Source organism: Chaetura pelagica, unplaced genomic scaffold (genome assembly GCF_000747805.2).
Source record: "Chaetura pelagica isolate M959 unplaced genomic scaffold, ChaPel_1.0 scaffold11, whole genome shotgun sequence".
Classification (NCBI taxonomy): domain Eukaryota; kingdom Metazoa; phylum Chordata; class Aves; order Apodiformes; family Apodidae; genus Chaetura; species Chaetura pelagica.
The window spans coordinates 1,005,431-1,024,938 of NW_009952694.1; the positions used below are offsets into that span (position 1 = coordinate 1,005,431).

Below are 19,508 nucleotides of genomic sequence, written 5' to 3' on the forward strand. Positions count from 1 at the left end.
ACTTATGTGAGTGAATTAGTCCAGATTTCAAAATATTCAGTGAGAATATGTGCTCAAAAAGAAGTGCATCTCTTGCATATCTTGGCATTTAGAATTACTTTTTGGTATATGGGGTGAGACTCCATAGTATTGGGTGACAGTTTCTTACTGACGAAATAGTAAATTGAAACTTAGAGCATTTTTTGTAGGGTAACTATTCAGCTGTATTCAGTTAATATTGTTATTTAGTTAACAAACAACCAGGATACAGTTAATCCAAACAGTTATTATCAATGTAATAGTTGTAATGAAAACATTTTTTAATGGCTCCTGTTGTTTACCATTGGAAGATTTAATTGCCAAATGCTTTCACATTCTCCTTTCTGCCATATTTGTATTTTTAACAGCAGCATCATTAGTTCCCTCATTTATCTTTAACGTTCTTTCTTCCCACTGATGACTCACTTTCTGCCCAGAATCAGTGTGTAACCCACCTAGAAGCTTTTGCTATTCAAGGAAAAGACACTGAAATAATCATGAAAATGGTCTTGACAGCACATTCAGTAGCTTTTTAATACAAAGTAAATCTTCTCAAGTTTATTTTAAAATTTATTACTCCAATTCCAGCACATTCTACTGTACTCTTTGTCTCTTTGAGTAATATTTCAAACTGAATTCAGTTGGAAAGTGTTTTCAATATAATCTTGTCATACTCTTAGAGACCTTCCCTTTATCTAGCAAGCAACTGTTTGGAATAATTTCTTATGGCTGAGTTACTAAATAGCAGATATAACTACTTTTTAATTATGTGCATTTTTAATGTATAAAGGGATGTTAAATAAACTAGCATGTGATATCATTATTTACCTGGATTATAGTATCAAGTACAATCCCCTCTTGAGGATCATAACACTATTATGTTATATGCTCATCAGAAGAACAGGAGGGATAAAACTGCAAGATCATGGAATTCCTGAAAAAGACCAAACAGTGAACATGAGTGAGTTACACTATCAAGCAAATTTTAAAATGATTTTGCAGTTCTGGTTCTCACTTGGCACTAAAAAGACAAAAAACACCTAAATTTGCCTGTAACAGACTTGTAAAAGGCCTCTGTGTGTTTTACTACTCTGTTTTTTTATTAATCTTTGAATAAAGCAATATGCTTATTTAGTTCAGTCCCCCCAGTCAGTTCCATTATAAGTGAGTAGAATTGTCTTTGGATATTGCCTAGAATGTCAAGCACAAGCACTGAATGATTTGTATAATAAATCCCAGTGATTATCCTTTTGAATTCATGTATTGGATCGTTGGTGTAAACCTGGTGACAGAAAATGCAAGGTGACATTTTCAAAAATACCCAGTGTGGGTCTAATTCTGCTCACTTGACAATAAAATATTTTGAGTTTAAAAGGCAAACAAGAGGTTAGTTCTGCCTATAGCTATAAAACGCTTTCTTTAGCTAGAAAATTGCTTTGACACAGCCAAGGCCTCAGGCTTATGAACGGATATCATATAGGACTTTAGCAGAACAACTTGCATAATTCAGTTAAGCACATGGGTTGGTATTTCTCTTGAATGGCTTTGATGTAACGCACATAAAGACAATGATGAAGATACTGAAGGAAAAATAACACAAAGAAAAGTTGATTCTAGAGCTGTTAATGTTATAAGGACTTGCAAATAGTAATCTGAATATGGACATGATCAAACCTATGAAAAAACTCTTTATATTCAGGTTAGATGCAGGTATGGGTTTTTTTGTATGGGTGGTATTTGTGCAGTATCACATTTCATCACTGGATCTATGTATCATTCCCTAGTGCTTGGTAAACTTGTAGCTGCTTTTCCTGTTGTTTTTAGTTGTTATACTTATTGCAAGACTGTGAGAGTATAGTTAATTTAAAAATACTTTGAAGATGCATTTTTTGTCAAAGTTTGTCATTAGTTTTGAACTTGCAATTTATAAGCACAAATAAGTTCATATGTAAATACAAATGTATAGGTAATAAATTAAATTATTATTTTTCTATAAATTTAGGTAATTTTTATTTCTTTCAAATCTTAGCTGTTTCCTCATAATGGAGATTTTATCTAATTCCATCAGCAGACTTTCTCTGATGTAAAAAAATATAGCATTGTGTAAGCGTATTGAAAGTGCTTAATAGCTCTACTTCCCTCCTTTAAAAGCACTTCCCACAAATAATGCCTGAAGAACTGCATACCATAAGCACATCTGTAAAACCTACATTGAATCTTCACACAGTCTTCTTATAACATCCATAATACTACTGCATTTTAACATATCCAAAACTGTTGTTATGGATAACTATTAAGTGTTAATAATATTATACCAGCTGAAGAGGAAGAAACAATAAAATCACAATGGCAAATACTTGAATATGATAATAAAAATGGAATACAGTGCTCTTGCAATTTGGCCTCCAAGGTGACTTCCAGGAAAGAATAAGTAAAATTAATAAACCAGATGTAATTTATGACAAGTTGTCCTGGTTTGAGCCAGGATGAAGCCACTTTTACTGATTTTCTTTTTCCCTTAGTAAGATCTCTTTTAAGAGCATTCACAATCCCAGCTTAGTTCAAACAGATTGCCAAACACATTAGAATAAAAAGAAAAATAATTCCTATTATAGGCAAGAAGGGTGGAGTTAAGGTTAGAGAAGCTGTTCTTGGTCTTTGTATTTACCCTGGATTTTTCATAGCTTCATGTTACTTCTTAAGCAAGTGATGAGGGATCGTTTTTTTCCTAGAAAAGAATCTGGGAAACAGTTGCTGCTCAGCAAATGTGTGTCTTCCATTCTAATTATTTAATAGAAGTGAAACTGTGCTGCCCTTCATAAATCTCTACTTCTTTAAGACTGCTTCTCTGTTTAAAGTGTACCACTATGTCTCAGTGTTACTAGAGAACGAACTAAAGGTGCCTTGAGGGAAGATGGTTAAGTCTTGTATGTTTGGAGTGGCTGTTACTTTGCTTTTCCATGTTCTTCACTGCAAGATATTGTTTATTAATGCTTAACATTTCCAGTTAAAATCGGGCTCTATTTTGTTTCCATTTTGTACATACTGAAGAGCCATTGGGCTGAGGAACTTGCTCATCCAAGGCTTGAAACAGAGGCACAGGGAGGTGATTTTCTTATTCAACAAATGCACAATCACTGGTGCAGTGATGGTGTCCGACATGGCTTTTTTTCATCTACACAGTGGAGAATATCAATGACAGCGCTAGGGAGCAGGAAAGTGCTTTCCATGTTACTGATAGCCCTACCTTTCTATTATATGTTCCATGTCATTTTACGATTTTATTCCTCAATGAAAATGTTTATTAGTGAATGAAAGAACCAGCTTGGGAAAGACAATTATCTTATTTTACTGTCCATCATAAATGACTATTTTAAGGTTAGAGGAGTGCTTAAGGTATTGTAGAATAGCGTAGCTTTTATTCCACAAGGAAGCATCTGTAGTCCTTGTGCAACCAAGTTATCTGAATATAAAGGACAAACAGACCCATTAATCCATGATGCAGTTTGCCTTTTGCTTTGCAAAATAAATTTAGTTAACACAGAAGAGTCTGTTCCTGTTTAAAGTGTCATCAAGGGGTGTAGTTACAAATTAGAAGAAAAGTGATGCAGAAAACATTCATGTTGGCAACTGCAAAGAAAATTACCTAACCAGCAGATTGTCCATCTCTCCCTTGCTCTTAACTTCTCACTGATTTAAAGAATTTTCTGGGAGAAAATGTTATCACTTATAGCAGGCCCTATTTAATTCCACAGCTGCTGGGAAGACAGACATTTCCAGCATTTTCCACTGTTTCTGATTGTAGTATTCCAGGAGCTGGAATATTCCCATGTTATTTTCTGTTACTAGGCTCTAGAATAACATGCTCATCACAGTGTTCTCTGAATGTATGTGTTAGACCACACATCTTCTTTCATTTTTCTGTCCTGGAGCCCTGCTATCTGAGCTAAACCAGGTAAATCTCAGGGATCTGTGAAGTGGCTGCCCTCAAGTTTATTTCAGCAGCTTTTCTGAGCTTCCACTAGTATTCCTTACTGCTGAGTAAGTAATTTATTTGTCTCAGATGCTGTTCACGAATTTCCCCAACAGAAAAATGAATTTTCATGTGCAATGCAGAAAGAAAAACAATGTAACCAGAATGTAGCTTAAGTAGACCAAAACTTTTTAATGAAACATACATGGGAACTCCCCAACAGTAGCATCTACTGCAGATTGTTTCCATGTTGCTTCTTGGCTCAAGCAGTTAACCAATACTTGATGTCTTGTTTCTGTTTGAAGAGGACCTTGACATTAAACTGAAGTTACTGAGTTGAAGCAGTTTTTATCAAAATATGCTTAAGTAGACACAAATGTTTTTCATGGATTATATCTTCCTTATTCAAACTGTTAGACTGCTTTTTTTTTGCAACCTGGGAGCGTGTGTTTTAGTGCAAAAAAAATGTTCCAATCAGTATTAAATGGTAGCTGTATTTAATAAATCAGTTACTGATTACATTGTCATATTATAATGCTGATTCATGCATGATATCCTTTTTGTTTTTACGTAGGACCTTGCACTAACTTGTTGAATTACAGCTATGGCATGTTTTTGAATCATGCTACTATTTCTTTGAGGTCTTGTCTCTACTTCTCAGAACGAAAAATTTCAATAAGGAAAAACATAACAAAAATTAGATCCAAATAAATTCCACTCTCCATAGATTGGTTAAATGATGGGATGACTAAATTTTGCTAACGTTGTAGTATTTAATAGCACCATTTTTCATACCGCTTTGGTTTCATCTTAGTTTCTACTGATTTTCTATACCTGCAATGCACTGAAGTGACCCTTTGGCACGAAAGAGGTATAGATATAGGTACTGATATAATGATTTATAAAGTATACGTCTTCTAGTAAGTGAAAGGGCAATTCTGTACTGTTACATTTGAAGAAACAGAGGAAGCTTCAGCAGAAGAAATATAAGGCCTTTAGTTCTGAGAAAGTAACTTAGGTCCAATGCCATTTCATATACTCTACGGCTGGTCAGAATTAATTTCAAGTCAGTAGTCATAGGAGTGTATAAAATGAAGGTAGAATAAAAAATGTAAATTGGAATTTGGCAGCTGATTAAACAGACCTGACAGTGTGTCATGAGATATTTTCAACTAAATGTTTTCTTGCAAAATTCAGTAATCTGAAAGTTGAACAGTTAATGTGTTGGGGGTTTTTTTGTTTGTTTTTGTTTGTTTGTTTGTTTGTGTTTTGTTTTTTTTTAAACTATGTTCCTTAGAGTTTAGGTGTGTATTCCTGAGAACCTAGCTAGGACTGGAGCTTACAATGCTGAGTTCTTGCAGCACCTACCTTTTGGTGGAACAGGTTGTCAGAGTTAAGAACAGAACCCTCTCTGCAAGGTGTGAGGCAAAGATACCTTAACTGTAATTCACCATGGCCTCAGTGTAGACCAGCATAAGCCAACAAAGATGGTAAGGACAGGGATGTTTCTTACTTCTTGTCCTAATCAAATTAGTTACACATGTTGTGCAATTCAGAATTCCATGGGTTTTTTTCCTTGGGTTCCATGATCTGTATGAAAAGCATGCCAAATACTGTTCAGTTTTCTGACAACTTGGCTACTTTACATGTGTGTTTAAATCACACATGCAAAATCTGGAGCCTCATGCTTTGGGAAGAAACATTTCCTTATACTTGGTAAAGAGAAAGTTATGGTGGTGGCTTTTCCCCCATGTAGAAATCTTACACCACATGAGATTTCTAACTGCTCCTCCTGCTTTGAAATGGCATCCATTCTCAAAGAAAGCACCTCAGACAGAACTCTATGAGGTGCTTTGAGTGGAGCTTGCTCAGTTGCTCCAGTTTAATTCTACTTTCTGTAGACTCTTTTTAATACAGTGTCCAGAATCTAGGTCTGAGCCTTCCCAGGTCATTATCTTAGAATTTCAAGCTACTGTGGAATCTGTAAAATAATTCATTTTTCCATCTCTCTGAACAAAAACGTAAGTTCTGAAGCAAAGCTCAATATCCTAATTCATGCTGAAAGCCTGTATTCTTCTGAAATACTGCATCAGTCTCAGTGTCACAGTTGCATCATTTAGCATACCATAGGAGGCTCGCAGCCACAAATAACTAAACTGAAACTGTCTAAAAACTGTTTAAGAATACAACTGTAAAGTCATCAGTACATTTAAACAATATATTAACTCATGACAAAATTAAGGTGCCAATCCTGAAAAATTCCTGTAGGCCTTAAAAGAAGTGATAAACCACCAGAACTTCTCAGAAAGAAGCCCTAAAATAATATAAAATTAACTATTTGGAATTACTTTCTATTTTTTGAAAGCAGAAGGATTAAAGGCTTCTGTTTATTCAATTATTTGTATAGCCTTGAGAAAACTGTTTAATATGTTTTAGTGGTTTTTTGGTGATTTCTTCCACCTTTTTTGTTCCTCTGAAATTCTTGATTTAGTTGAGGAACACATTAGTGTCATAAAAAAAAGTCTATTTTGTGAACTTTTTAAACCTGTAAAATGATGGTATTTGTTGAGGGGGATTCTTACGGAATTTCAATCCCAATTTCCAGCTAAAAGCTACACATAATAAAGAGATGCATAATCTTTTAAATACAGAATTTATTATTCAAGGTTAGGAAAGCACATATAAAACCACATGACTTCGTATAAATTCAGTCATTGCACACCAAAAAAATTATTCCTGTAAGTGCATCTGGGATCACAATCATTGTAATTTATCTCCATGTACAATGCACACAATTTTCAAATGTCTACACATTATTTTTCTACTGTTTAGTAGAAAATTATGTGAGGGGAGAAGACTTACCCAAAGTGTACAACCTATATATATGCAGAGAACAAAGAGTTTGTGGATGATTTGTTAATAAAATATGCTGGTGCCAACATCTTACTGCCTGCTGGTGGCAGCAAACAGGGTAAGATCCGTCACACTCAAGCTACTCTTGTGAATGAAACGTTATCTTAAGATCTTATTTGGACTAGCAAAATTATTTCTGGCTCTGAAAAATTAAAATATAAAATCCTGGTCACATTTCTAGGAGAATCTTCTGTGCTTGAAAGCATTCCAAGAAGTCTCAAAGCAAGACGCTACAGGTAAATAATAATAAACCCAAATGAACACCATAACTATCTGTACGTTCTTACTGTACAAAATGAGTGTAGTTCAGTCATTATAGGGCAGACAGCAAAGACGATGCTTTCTGTGTTGTTGGGGTACAAGAATCTGAACCAGAAACACCCAGGCCTGTTTATTCCCACGTACAAGTAGGTTTTGGAGCTGGAGTCTGCCACCCTTCTCTTCTATGGCATCCCACAAGTGACAATTAAAATGTATGAGATGAAAATTGGAGAGGTTTGATACTGAAAAATGGCTTGGCCACTATCAGTATGCTTGAAACTGATTTTGAATTTAAGAATAAGTTCTGCAGTTGCCAATATTTTTAGATTTTGCTGGAGTTCAGGTGCAAAATGAAGTTGAAATCACTCTTGAATACTGTTTAGAGATGCCTTTGATACTGTTTATCATATAGCTTTTCTCCCAAAATTTGCGAGGTACAATGAGATGAGAAAGTAATTTTTTTAGTTTGTATTCAGAAGATAAGTGGTAGTGAAACTAGAAAGCTCTGAGTGCAAAAATAGTATTGTATGTGGAGAAAAAGAAGTTTCCTCTGTCATTTAGTATAATCCAGAAACAATGATTCAGTGGTCAGGTTGGGGAAAAGTTTTCTGATGCTTTGTGTCAAGTGTGAATGACCTTGTAAAATGACGCAATAGAAAGAAAGGTGATAAAGCAATTGTACTCATTATCTTGAGTGATGGTGTCAATCAACTGATAACACACTGTGAGTGGATCATCTATTTTCAGGTGACCAGTAAGTCTACATCAAGAGTCAGAATTTTATTCATGTAGTGACTGAGAACAAGTTTACAAAATAGTTACTGAAGTGATTCATCCTTGTAGTACAGGAAGTCTCTTATTTTCATGTATATAAAAATTAATCCCCCAAATAAACGTTTTACAGTGTGAGATTACTGTGATAACTGAATGTCTGAAACAACTGAGTGTACATGTTTGACAAGATATTTCTGGTATTAGAACCAAAACAATAGAGCAGAACTCTTCAGTATAACTCAGTAAAAAAACCAATTTGTGCTCCAAATAACTTACTCTATTTCCGTGAATCCACGAATTGAGATAAAAAGCATTGACTGCAGCGTTCTGCTAGATAAGGCCTGAAGGTATTATATGTATAACAGCTAAATTATTTAAACTTCACATGACAGTGAGAATTTACAGGGTCAGCTAGCTGCAGCGTGTTTTGTCTCATAAAATACAGATTTCCAAAATGGACCAGGCTCACTGGTCTCAACAGTTACATTGTTCACAATTCCAAAAAGTGGCACTTTCTTCAAGAATCTGTATCTGTTATAATATAATCATTAAAATGTAGTGTAAGAAGGCTAGTTTCAGAAATTGCAGCATGTCTTATTTTGATCTATTTAATCACTAGGAGTCTGGGCCAGCTTAAATGCCTCATGTGCCATTGTTGGGTCTAACATACTAATACTGTGTCCTGAAGAATTCTTCAGGTGAATTAATTTTCTCTCTCTCTCTTTTTTTTTTTTTTTTTAACTATTGCTCCTATAATTTTTGTGCTGAGAGACTGTGCATCCAGTACTGCACTACCTATGCCTTATCTAATACTGCTTTAATTTGAGGATGAAGCCCAAATAATTCTGGAATGACTCCTAGAGAAAAGTGTAAGACTTTCATTGTGGTTAAAGGTTGGGTATGACTGATATGTTTCTACAGTATATATGAGAGGATAAGAAATAAAGCTTGAAAATGGGCTGAAATAACCTTGTCCAGTGCTTCTTGTCTGATGCATGATGAGATCATATTGCTTGATACAAATAATTAATTTATCATAATTAATGTATCATAATTCTGCTCTTGTAAGACCCCCACCTGGCGTACCGTGTCCATCTCTGTACCCTCAACACAGGAGGGACATGGACCTTTTGGAACGAGTCCAGAGAAGGGCCACAAAGTTATCTGAGAGCTGGAGCATCTCTACTACAAAGACAGGCTGAGAGAGTTGGGATTGCTCAGCCTGGAGAGGAGAAGGCTCTGGGGGGACCTCATAGGAGGCTTCCAGTACCTGAAGAGGGCCTACAGGAAAGCTGAGGAGAGACTGTTTATAAGGATGTGTAGAGATAAGATGAGGGGCAATGTCCTTAAACTACAGCAGGGTAGATTTAGATTAAACATTAGGAAGAAGTTATTTACAAGGAGCATGGTGAAGCACTGGAACTGGTTGCCCATAGTTGTTGTGGAGGCCACATCCCTGGAATCATTCAAGGTCAGGCTTGGTGAGGCTCGGAGCAACCTGATCTAGTTAAAAAGATCCCTGTGCACTGCAGGGTGGGCTAGACTGGATGACCTTTAAAGGTCCCTTCCAGCCCCACACATTCTATAATTCTATGATTGTATAATTATCTTCCATAATAAAAAGGAATAAGGTTGTTTAGCTACTCAATAATTTTCCTTGAAATAATGTTAAGAATTCTCCTAAGTTATTAGAAGGTATTTACGATGAAACTGGAGTGTGAAATTGCTGGGAAATATTTTTATTTTCCCTAACCTTTGGCTAAGACTGCAGCAGTGCCTTTCCTTGTGTTTTACATAAGAAATTCTGAGAGTACTGGCTTTAAGGTAACTCCCATGAAAAAGAGCAGAACTGGTTGAATGTCTGCAGCAAAATTTATGTGCATCAAAACACTGTGCTTTTTAACTGCCAGTATTTGCTGGGGGAAAAAAAAATTACCTCTGGTGAAGTAAAAATTATTATATGAATACAAATGCTTTGCTGACTATTGGTCACTAGAGTGACAGAAGTGGCTTTATCCAGGAAGATTAAATAAAAACCCATCAAAAAATACAAATAAAACCAAACAACTGCTGATGTGTATGCTGAAGAAATGGCATATGAAAGTTGCCACTATGTATGTGTTATATGTACTGCTGACACTCTGGAGTGGAAATTTGGACAACAAATTCCTAAGGTTGCAGGGCAGTTAGCTTGTAAAAGATGCTGAAGTAATGAACTAACATGAAGTACCTAATTTGTCTTTATCTGTTGTAATGTTAATCTCCTTGCACCACATCATCTCCCAGTCATTGTTTTTTACTGCAGGACCAACCTGTGATGAGTCAGAAATGGCCAGGAAACACAACTACTGATCACAATATGTTTGCTTCTCAGAATACATTCCTCTTTCTGTACAAGTCTGGCACTACACAATTGTTTTCAGTGTCTGTATATGTAATGCAGATTTTTTTTCTGATGTACATCATAATGGTTGTATAATGGGATCACTTCCAGACTAGACTCCCTGCTTTTTTGTAAGAACATAAATTTATAAGAGCCAGACAGTATACATTTCATGGACTGTTTCAGGCAAGAATTCACTGTACATCATAGTCTTTAGGTTTTTATATAAGCACGTATGACAAAGGTTGTGTTTTTTGGTTGTAGTTCCACACCTCCCCCCACCACATGTTTCCCCCCCCCCATTATTTTTTAGGGTAATTGCAGTTAATCCTGGACTAAAACTATTAGATATATTTTTAGATAAACTCTGTGCTTGTGTAAAGATACACAGCTGGTACCTGTTGAGATGTCAACACTGTCTGAAACAGAACTCTACTTTGCTTTTTTTTAATCCACTGATTAATTGTAGGAGCACAGTACTGTGTACAGTTTCCACTGGATTTATGCCCAACGCTTTTATTCAAATAGATTATCATACTTGTGGCTTTACATATATCCTGAAATGAATTTAGATCAGGCATGTTGGAGTTTATTGAAGCAGCTGAACACACCAAATAAAGTGAGGGCTTGAGAGAGGTGAGTTCAGGCCTTTTTGCTGTTTGAAACTTTCAGTTATGCTTTCTTTAAAATGAAGTTGTTTGAAGGTTAAGGTCTTTTGTTGAGTTGTTCCTGAAAGGAATACTTGAAAGCGATGATGCAGTGATTTTTTTTGTGTTTGTTTTTGTTTTTTTGGTGTGGTTTGTTTTTTTTTTCCTGCTACTGAGTATTAAGCTGGTTTTTTTTTTTGTGGAGCTTTGATTGCTTTCCTTCCAAGACACAGCTTTTTCATATTAACATTAATCTTGGAGCCCATTCTATATATGCACTTAGGACTCGTTTTTTGCTCATATATATAACTTCGTATTTGCCTACAGTGAGTTTAATATGATATTTTATAGCTCAATTTTTCTGTCTTCTAAAGTCCTGTAATTACTCTCAGCCTAAATTTGTCTCAGGTATTTCAAAACTGTCTACAGACCTTTTCTCTTGATTATTCACCCATTTTTCAGGTCATTTATCAGTTTATTGAGAAGCACAGTGCCTAGCAGATGTTTCCATGATACTCTCTCTGCTTGTGATGTCCATTTGATTCCATTCATTCTGATATCCTTAGAACCAAATAAGTTTCAAATGAACTGTCATGCACGCCACAATCAGCAATTTGGCTATTTCACCCTTGGCTTCTCACAGATTGCCTGAATGTATAATGCCTAGAGCTTGTCTTCTATCCCTGTGTTTCATACTCTCTCCATTATGCCATTTATTTCAGATAGATCCTTTGCAAAATTCTGCAGCACAATTTCCACTTATCCAGATTTGCCCAAGTATTTCCAGTTTCTAGCTAAACACTTGGCTTGTAAGTTTTATGTTTTCATTCACCTCATATTAGAAAGAGAAACAGCAGATACCAAATAGCATGTTGGGTCATTGAAGGGCTTTAAATCCTGATTTATAGACAGAATCTGGAACTCGAACATCTATAGTGGGGTTTCCACAGAAAATAATTGGTGGTCTGGCTTGGCTACCATTAAAATATTGGGGGTAGAATTTTTAATGGACTTTGAATCAGTCACATAAAAATTTTTAATCATTATTCACGTTAATGTTCAGGCTTAATATTGGCATTACTATGCAAGGCTTTTTAGTCCATATCCCGCAGGGGTTAAGGCATCATTGTAGTCCTTATCAGATATATAAGAGTCTACACACATCAAATAGGAGGCCCAGCAGTGTTAAATCAAGTTTATTTCCTTTCCTGTCCAGTTTGTTAAAATTTTTAGGTGTAACAACATAACTGTAAAGGAAATAATTTTGAAACATGTTCACAGAGAATGATATGAAAAGAAAAACATCTGAATTGGCTCTCTTATAATTCAGTTCTTTGAAAGCTTTTTGAAATTACTGTATGTCTCGGTTTGGTGGCCAGGGTGAACCAAAATTCAGAGAACAAAATTGTGCTCTATTACTCCCCTCCATCTTCCCAGGGGAAGATAAAAAGGAGAATAAGGAAGAAAGACTTAAAGGCTGGAACTTAAAACCAGAACAAGTATACTAGAACAGGGAAGGGACTGTAACACATGGGGTAATAATGAAAAATATACAAATATGTACAAAACTAGGGTTCAGTGTTCTCTGACACAAGTGTCTGAAAGTCCCTCATGGCAGAACTGCTTTGGGTAAAGATTCCAGGGCTCTTACCAACACCCAATGGAGTCAGATCCTGTAGAGAACATGGCAAGCTGAAGATAAAGAGTCTCTCTTCAAGGTATTCAAACACAGGAAGGAAGAAGGAACATGAATGGGTGGATTTTTCTGCTCTCCTGAATTTTTTAGGGTATAGCAGGAAATGGGAAGGAATACTGATCATTCTCTGTTCTTTACCCTGGGTACCTCAGGGTTCTAAAGAATGTCCTCTCTCAGGGTCCTCATAATTGATACCATAATATTAGCCTGTGTTCCCTCAAACTGTAACATTGTATTTCTTAAATCTTGTAAGAAATTAGCAATAGACTCAGCATATCATGGATAGTATTAATGTGATTAAATCTGATGTTAAAATTTACATCATTAGATTTCAAAGTCAGCAAGCACATAATTATTTAATTCTGGAGATTCTCTGGGGTTTTTTTGGCCATTTTTGGGGAATGAAATGAATTGTTTACTTGACAGACAGGTGGCTGTATAGTGCTTGTGCCTGATTTTAACAATATGTGACAGTAAAAAAAAAATAGAGCTCATTAACATTCACTCAATCTCGTGTCTGCACCACTGATCAATGCTTGGACTACTGGATGGCTTAAAATGCTTAATGAATCTTTATTTGACAGGAACCAAGTGACATTGAGAAAATGTGGATGATCTGATAGCTGGCAGAGTGAATGTGGCCTGTACTTTTTAAACAAGGTAAATGTGAAAAATTGGGAAGCAGAATGAGTGAGAGAAATCTTTCAAGGCTTGTGGTGATTGATGAACTATATTACGGTGGACACACACATTCTGTGTTTCGCATAAAAATGTTAACATCTGATTGAGCAGAAAACCAGGGGAGAGTGAGATTGCTGATGTGACTAGTGGAAAGTAATCAACCATCTGTTAGGCATAATGCACTTACTAAAGATGAAGATAGAAAGCATATGTGTGCATGTGCTTACACAGGATCTTTCACCTTCTATACAAGTACCCATGAAAATACAGAACCATGTATAAAGAGATAACACAAGGCAAAAAAATACAATAAACTATTTTTTTTCTCCCATCAGAAAGATTCAAGCTTGTAGGTATGTTGTGTAGCTTATAAAGGTGTCCTCTCAGAGCACTGAAACAGTAGCTTCAGAAATGACAGAAACATATAATTTGTGGTGTGGCGCTTTTTTTTTTTTTTTTTTTTTTTTTTTTTTTTTTTTTTTTTTATAATGGCATCATCTCTCTCTCACACTGTTTCTGGTGATATAAGTAAGGCTATGCCCTGAAAATACGGAGAGATGAACTTTCTATTGATCAGGACATTTGAAAATATATTTTCAGCTGTTGGCCTGCAAATGTAAATTCATGCAATTTATACAGTTATTCCAGGTCCAGAAAGGATTTACTTTAAAAGAATGCTAAACTCTGATGTAGCATTGCTTACCCACCTAAAACTTTCATTGATGATACCATGATTTCATGATGTAGAAAATGAGACTGAGCTTATCTTTTCATCTTTATAATGAACTTCAAGGGTGACAGTGGTCCTGCTTAGAAGGAAATCAATCAACTCTACATTGTGTCAAAAATAATTTTTGCATAGTAGCATATGAAAATCAACTCTAAAAATTGTATTCTGTTTCATTAAAATACATTCTGTTTCATTAAAATACACCAGAAGTAGAATGAACTCTAAGGCCAGCATTTAAAATTAGTTACTCAAAATTTAAATCAGCACAATATATTAAGTCAAAGCATTGTTTGATTGTGGAGGTTTTGGGAAAGGTTTTAGTCCATCAGATGACACTTGGTGTATGGAATATTGTTCCTACATGCACTTTTTCAAATTTCAAATTAAGATTGGCTTTGCTGATATTTATCCTATGTCACTGATGGTACATTATGCAAATACTGGAACTGTTGAAGTAGGATGCACCCATGCACCATCTTGGCGTTTCTAGCTTCTGTGTTTCAGTATAAAAGTAATACCCTAAATATTTGAGGGAAACAGGTATGTCCCTACATGGGCAGGGACACCTCCTACTAGACCAGGTTGCTCAGAGCCCCATCCAACCTGATCTGAAACACTGACAGAGAGAGGGAACCACAGTTTTCTAGGCAACCTGTTCCAGTGTCTTGTCATCCTCACAGTGAAGAATTTCATCCTAATGTCTAACTTGAATCTACCCTCTTTCAGTTTAAAACCACTACCCCTTGTCCTGTTGCTGCAGTCCCTGTTAAAGGGTCCCCCTTGCCAGCTGTCCTTTGGGTGCCCTTCAGATACTGAAAGCCTCTATAAGGTTTCCCTGGGGTCTTCTGTTCTCCAGGTTGAACAACCCCAACTCTCTCGGTGTCCTCACAGGGGAAGTGCTCCAGCCCTCTGATCATCTTCATAGCCCTCTTCTGGACTGGCTGAAGCAGGGCCCTGTCTTTCTAATGCTAGGGATTCCCAGAGCTGAACATAATATGGAATTCTGACTTGCACAAGATCAGTAATCCAAAAAGTAGATCCTACTTCTGGTCAAAAGTATTTTGGCAACTCTTAAAACTCCTAAATAGCTTAAACTAGATTTGTCTGTGAGGTTTGATGTCGTTGCTGCTGAGTCTTGTTTGCTTTTTGGTATTTCAATATTAGATCATTGTAAAGACAGCTCTGTGGTGGGGATTTTCCAATTCTCCTTTCATACGCAATGTGGGAGTGTGACCGAGGCTTGTGCTCTCAGTGCCCTGCCAGCACATTTCATAGGTCAGTGCAGGCGTGACGGGAATTATGTTGCTTCGCCAGAGTTGCAGAGGAGCTGGGGGAGGGATGGTGGGGTGGAGCTTACTGTTTCTCCACTGATTTTAGAAGCACTTCTGTGAACTCGTCACTTCGGTGCTGCCTTTCTTCGAGAGCAAGGGAGAATCTTTCAGTTTTCTTTTCTCTCGGTGTAGTTGGAAGATGATGCCCTTTTATTCTGCCAAGAAACAATGTAATGAATCTGTGTCCTAGTGTTAGGATTCAGTAATTTCTAGCTGCAACAGTTTCTCCTTTTGAGCATGGGTGGGCTTTTTAAAGTTCTCCCAGACCTTTCAAATTATTATTCACAGTGTGTTGTATTACTTTTGTAGGATTTTCTTTTTAAAGAATGTAAAAAGCAGTGATAAATTTTAAAGTTTCTCCACATAGTCTTACTTGAAGTCTTGCAGTTCGTGATCTGGCAGAAATAAAAGGACTTGGCTTTAAGAGCACCTAGGATTAAGGAGGCATTAGCTTCAATGCTGGAGAGCCAGTATATAGAGTCAAGCACATCGTAACAAAATCAGGTCAGCAGGTTCCTAATGGTTGCTAATTGCAAACTCAGTTTATCGAAGCTAGATCTGTGCTCTGCATGCAGCATGGACTAGTTTTTGTTTGCTTCTGCAGGAGCATGTTTTAATTTCTGTTTGCTAATTGCTTTAATGTCCTCACTAGAGCTGAGTCATGTTGAAAATAAGGAGTGCAGGGTTTATTTGTGTGGAAAACTGCTAAGCAAGTGCTGCTCTTCCTGTGTTTCTGTATCATTTAGTGATTCAGGACCAACTATTTTGCTGGCAGACATGTTTAATTTCCTGACAATAAACATGCAGAAATAGGGACCACATGCTTCACCAAAATTTCATTTTCAGGAGGAAATAATGTAAAGAATATGCTTGAAGTAGTAAAATAGTTTTGGCTGTTAGAACAGTTGGTATAAATGATTTAAACTGGGGATGCGAATAGCAGTGTCCAAGACAATAATGTTTTCAAATTCAGTCATTTGTCTAAATATATTTTGAGTATGTATGGGAGCAGAGTTTAAGCTGGAAAATGGGCAGTGGAAGTTGGAAATTTTGCAGCATGCACTGAGAATGATTGGAACCTTCAATCATTTTCCTTGATTCCTCTGATAGAAAATTTTGTTCTGAAGTGCCAAATTAGTATTTACTAGCTTAATGTCTATTCTAAGTACTGTTTTGGGAGAGTGGTACACATGCAGAAGATAATTTACTAAGTAGTGGCAAGATAGGAAATAGAATTAATGTTACATGTAATATTTTTGCTTTTTCTGGCTATGAATTTGGTGTTTGGGTACTCTGGTACTCTCACTGTCTGTAGGAGTAGTGTCTGAGTGCTAAGAGTAGAAGTTTTAATGAAGTTTTACGTCAAAGGCAGGCACATGTCAAATGTGAATCTCTTCAAAGTTAAAAAGTAGGTAAAAAGTACATCTCTTTATGAATTAAAGTTTTCAGAATGTTTTAGGTACTTAGCTCCAAACCAGGTGCATGCAGTTCAGGGGAACATTATTTTCTTGGATGTAGAGTATACAGCAGCCTTCTGTGCTATATACAACTCAAGTTTACAGGGAAAAACGCACAAAGTAAAATGTTTTGATGGAGTTGTTGCTCATTGTAACAGTTCTTAATCTGACAAAACTGCAAGAATTTAAACTTCAGAACTAAAATCTGCCTACTATGGATCAACGAAGTGCCCTCAATAGTTGCTTCAGTTTTGCCTTCAAAATTTTTTGTTGTACATGGCCAGCTGGAAAACTTGAATAAAACTTGAGATATGCTCTAATGTGCTAGTTTACAAATACCAGTCCTACAATAACTGGTGAATTTTAGTAAAGATCTACTAGCTTTGCCAATGCTCAGTTTACTTATGTTGCAGTTGTAGAAAATTAGAACATATTTTTCACAAATGAAAACTGTCAATTCTAAGGTGACTGTCTGCAATGAGAGAAACATGGTATTTGTTAATTTTCTCAAACAGATAAACTTTGTTCAAATCAGCAAAACTAATTAAAATAATTTATTTATTCTTGAAATTCTAGTGTATATTTGCATGTCAAAGAATTTATTTAGAATTATGATACTTCTCAGATATTGCCATTTAGTCCTTGTCTTGTAATCATTTTGACTGCAAAATTTGGTCTCGAAACAGTAGTCTCTCTTCTTTTTATCTTTGCAGCTATTTTGGAGAGAATTGTGATTTAGGCTTTCCCATGTTAGCCATGGATGTAGCACTTTCTCCCATGAGAACACAAGAACTAGATCCCATGCCATCTGATGCATCTCCCATGCTTATAAACATGACTCCTACAGTGGAACAAGAAGGGGAAGAGGATGTCATGAAGGAGCTTGATTCTGGCCAGCAATATGAAAAGCCTCCTCCTCTACATACTGGGGCCGATTGGAAGATTGTTCTTCACTTGCCAGAAATTGAGACCTGGCTTCGGATGACGTCTGAAAGAGTCAGGGATCTGACTTACTCTGTCCAGCAGGACTCAGATAGCAAGCATGTGGATGTGCATCTAGTGCAGCTGAAGGTAGGATGAATTTTATGTTGCAGACTTTTCATTGAAGGTGGTTTATTTGACTCTGCTACTGGTACAGTTAACAAAAGAGCTTTTCATAACTGTTGTAGCATGTCTGACAGCTGGTATTGAAAAGTCAGTAAGTCCTTTTCAGGGGGATAATAGAAACTTTATAATTCTCAGATTTTTTTCAACATTATTTACTCATCACTTAATTCAGCAGTCATAACCATATTAATGAACGTGTTCACACTCCAACAGCAGCTACTGCAACACTAACAGTAACCTCACTGCCCAGAAATATTCCCATTAAGTGTAATGGGCTTCAGTACCTAAAGCTCCCAAATTTGTGATGACTCATTTGAAAGCTAGGCAAGTTTCAGAGACAGTAGCATAGAAAGATGGTGTAAAGCCTGGCTTTTCAGTCATGTAAAGTTTATGTGAAGATTGAACTCAGGTGGGACTACACACAAAATAGTAAAGGTGTAGAATTTTTTTTCAGATCTGAGTCTTGGTAAGAAATATGAAGTGGTAAGATCTGAACAGTCACAGCCACTAAATCAACAAATTTTTTTTTTCTCCAGCAAGAAAATGCTTTAGCAAGACTGATTTTTAAAAAAAAAATAAAAATCTGTGTTTTGTGTAAACTAAAAGAGCAACAATCTTCCTTCCTCCAACCCAACAACTGAACACAAGTATCTTTAAACAGAATCTGTCCCAGAATTAAATATTTGGATTGAATATTTAAACATATTAAGGAAATTCAAGGTGAAATTAAAAGAAACAGTGTCTGGGAGTGTATGTGTATGTTTGTTTGTGCGGCTTGGTTTGCTGCAGCAGATGAAGCATGCTTTTGAAGGCAACAAGCAATCTCCAAAAATAGCAGGCACATGTTATCTCTTCAGACTGAGCTGTCTTCAGAGTTTCTTTCTAAGGCTTGTTCATGTGAACAGTCTTCCTTCCTACTCAGTGAGATGGTATTTTATTTGTGTTTATTTTAAGAGTGAAGCTGTAGACTATCATAAAATACAATTCTGTGTACTAATGCTAACCATAAAGCAACTATACTGCAATCAATCCTAACCAAATAATAAGCTGATCTTGATTATTTTTATGGTCCTACCATTTTAATGAAAAATTTGGGGTAGATATTGCCAGCTTTTGATGAGAGAAAGGGCTATATCCACAACGTGCAGTAGGTTTTTAGCAAATACACCAAAAAAAGGTATTTCTGCAGGCAACACAGCAAATCTTGCTGGACTTAGTTCCAGTTCTGATCTAGAATTCCTTGTGGCTACATTTATGCAGTGCTGAGATTAAATTAAAGAGATGTGGAGCTTGCTGATGGTATTCACACACAACTTGGGGCTGGCTCAGAGAGCAAACAAAACTGAATTGTGTCTGCTTACAAAATGGGAATATTCTTTACATATAACTCACCCTCACACGTGTTTCCAAGTGGAGGTGAGTGCATGAATAGCATTCCTCACATTTTCCTCCTTTTTAGAGTTTATTTGTGAAGTTGTAAGTGCCAATGATAGTTAATAAAATACTTTCGTAATGTTTTTTTTTCTGTGTAAGCAGT

At 36.2% G+C, this 19,508-nt stretch overlaps 1 protein-coding gene across 1 annotated transcript in view; it reads left to right on the forward strand.

The window, feature by feature from the left end:
* Positions 1–17,611: 17,611 nt before the first annotated feature.
* AKAP6 (A kinase (PRKA) anchor protein 6) overlaps positions 17,612–19,508 on the forward strand; it is a 239,156-nt gene continuing 237,259 nt past the window's right edge. The window contains exon 1 of the mRNA XM_009993930.1: positions 17,612–17,935. Within this exon, the coding sequence (XP_009992232.1) occupies positions 17,612–17,935 (324 nt within the window). The remainder of the gene's footprint in view (positions 17,936–19,508) is intronic.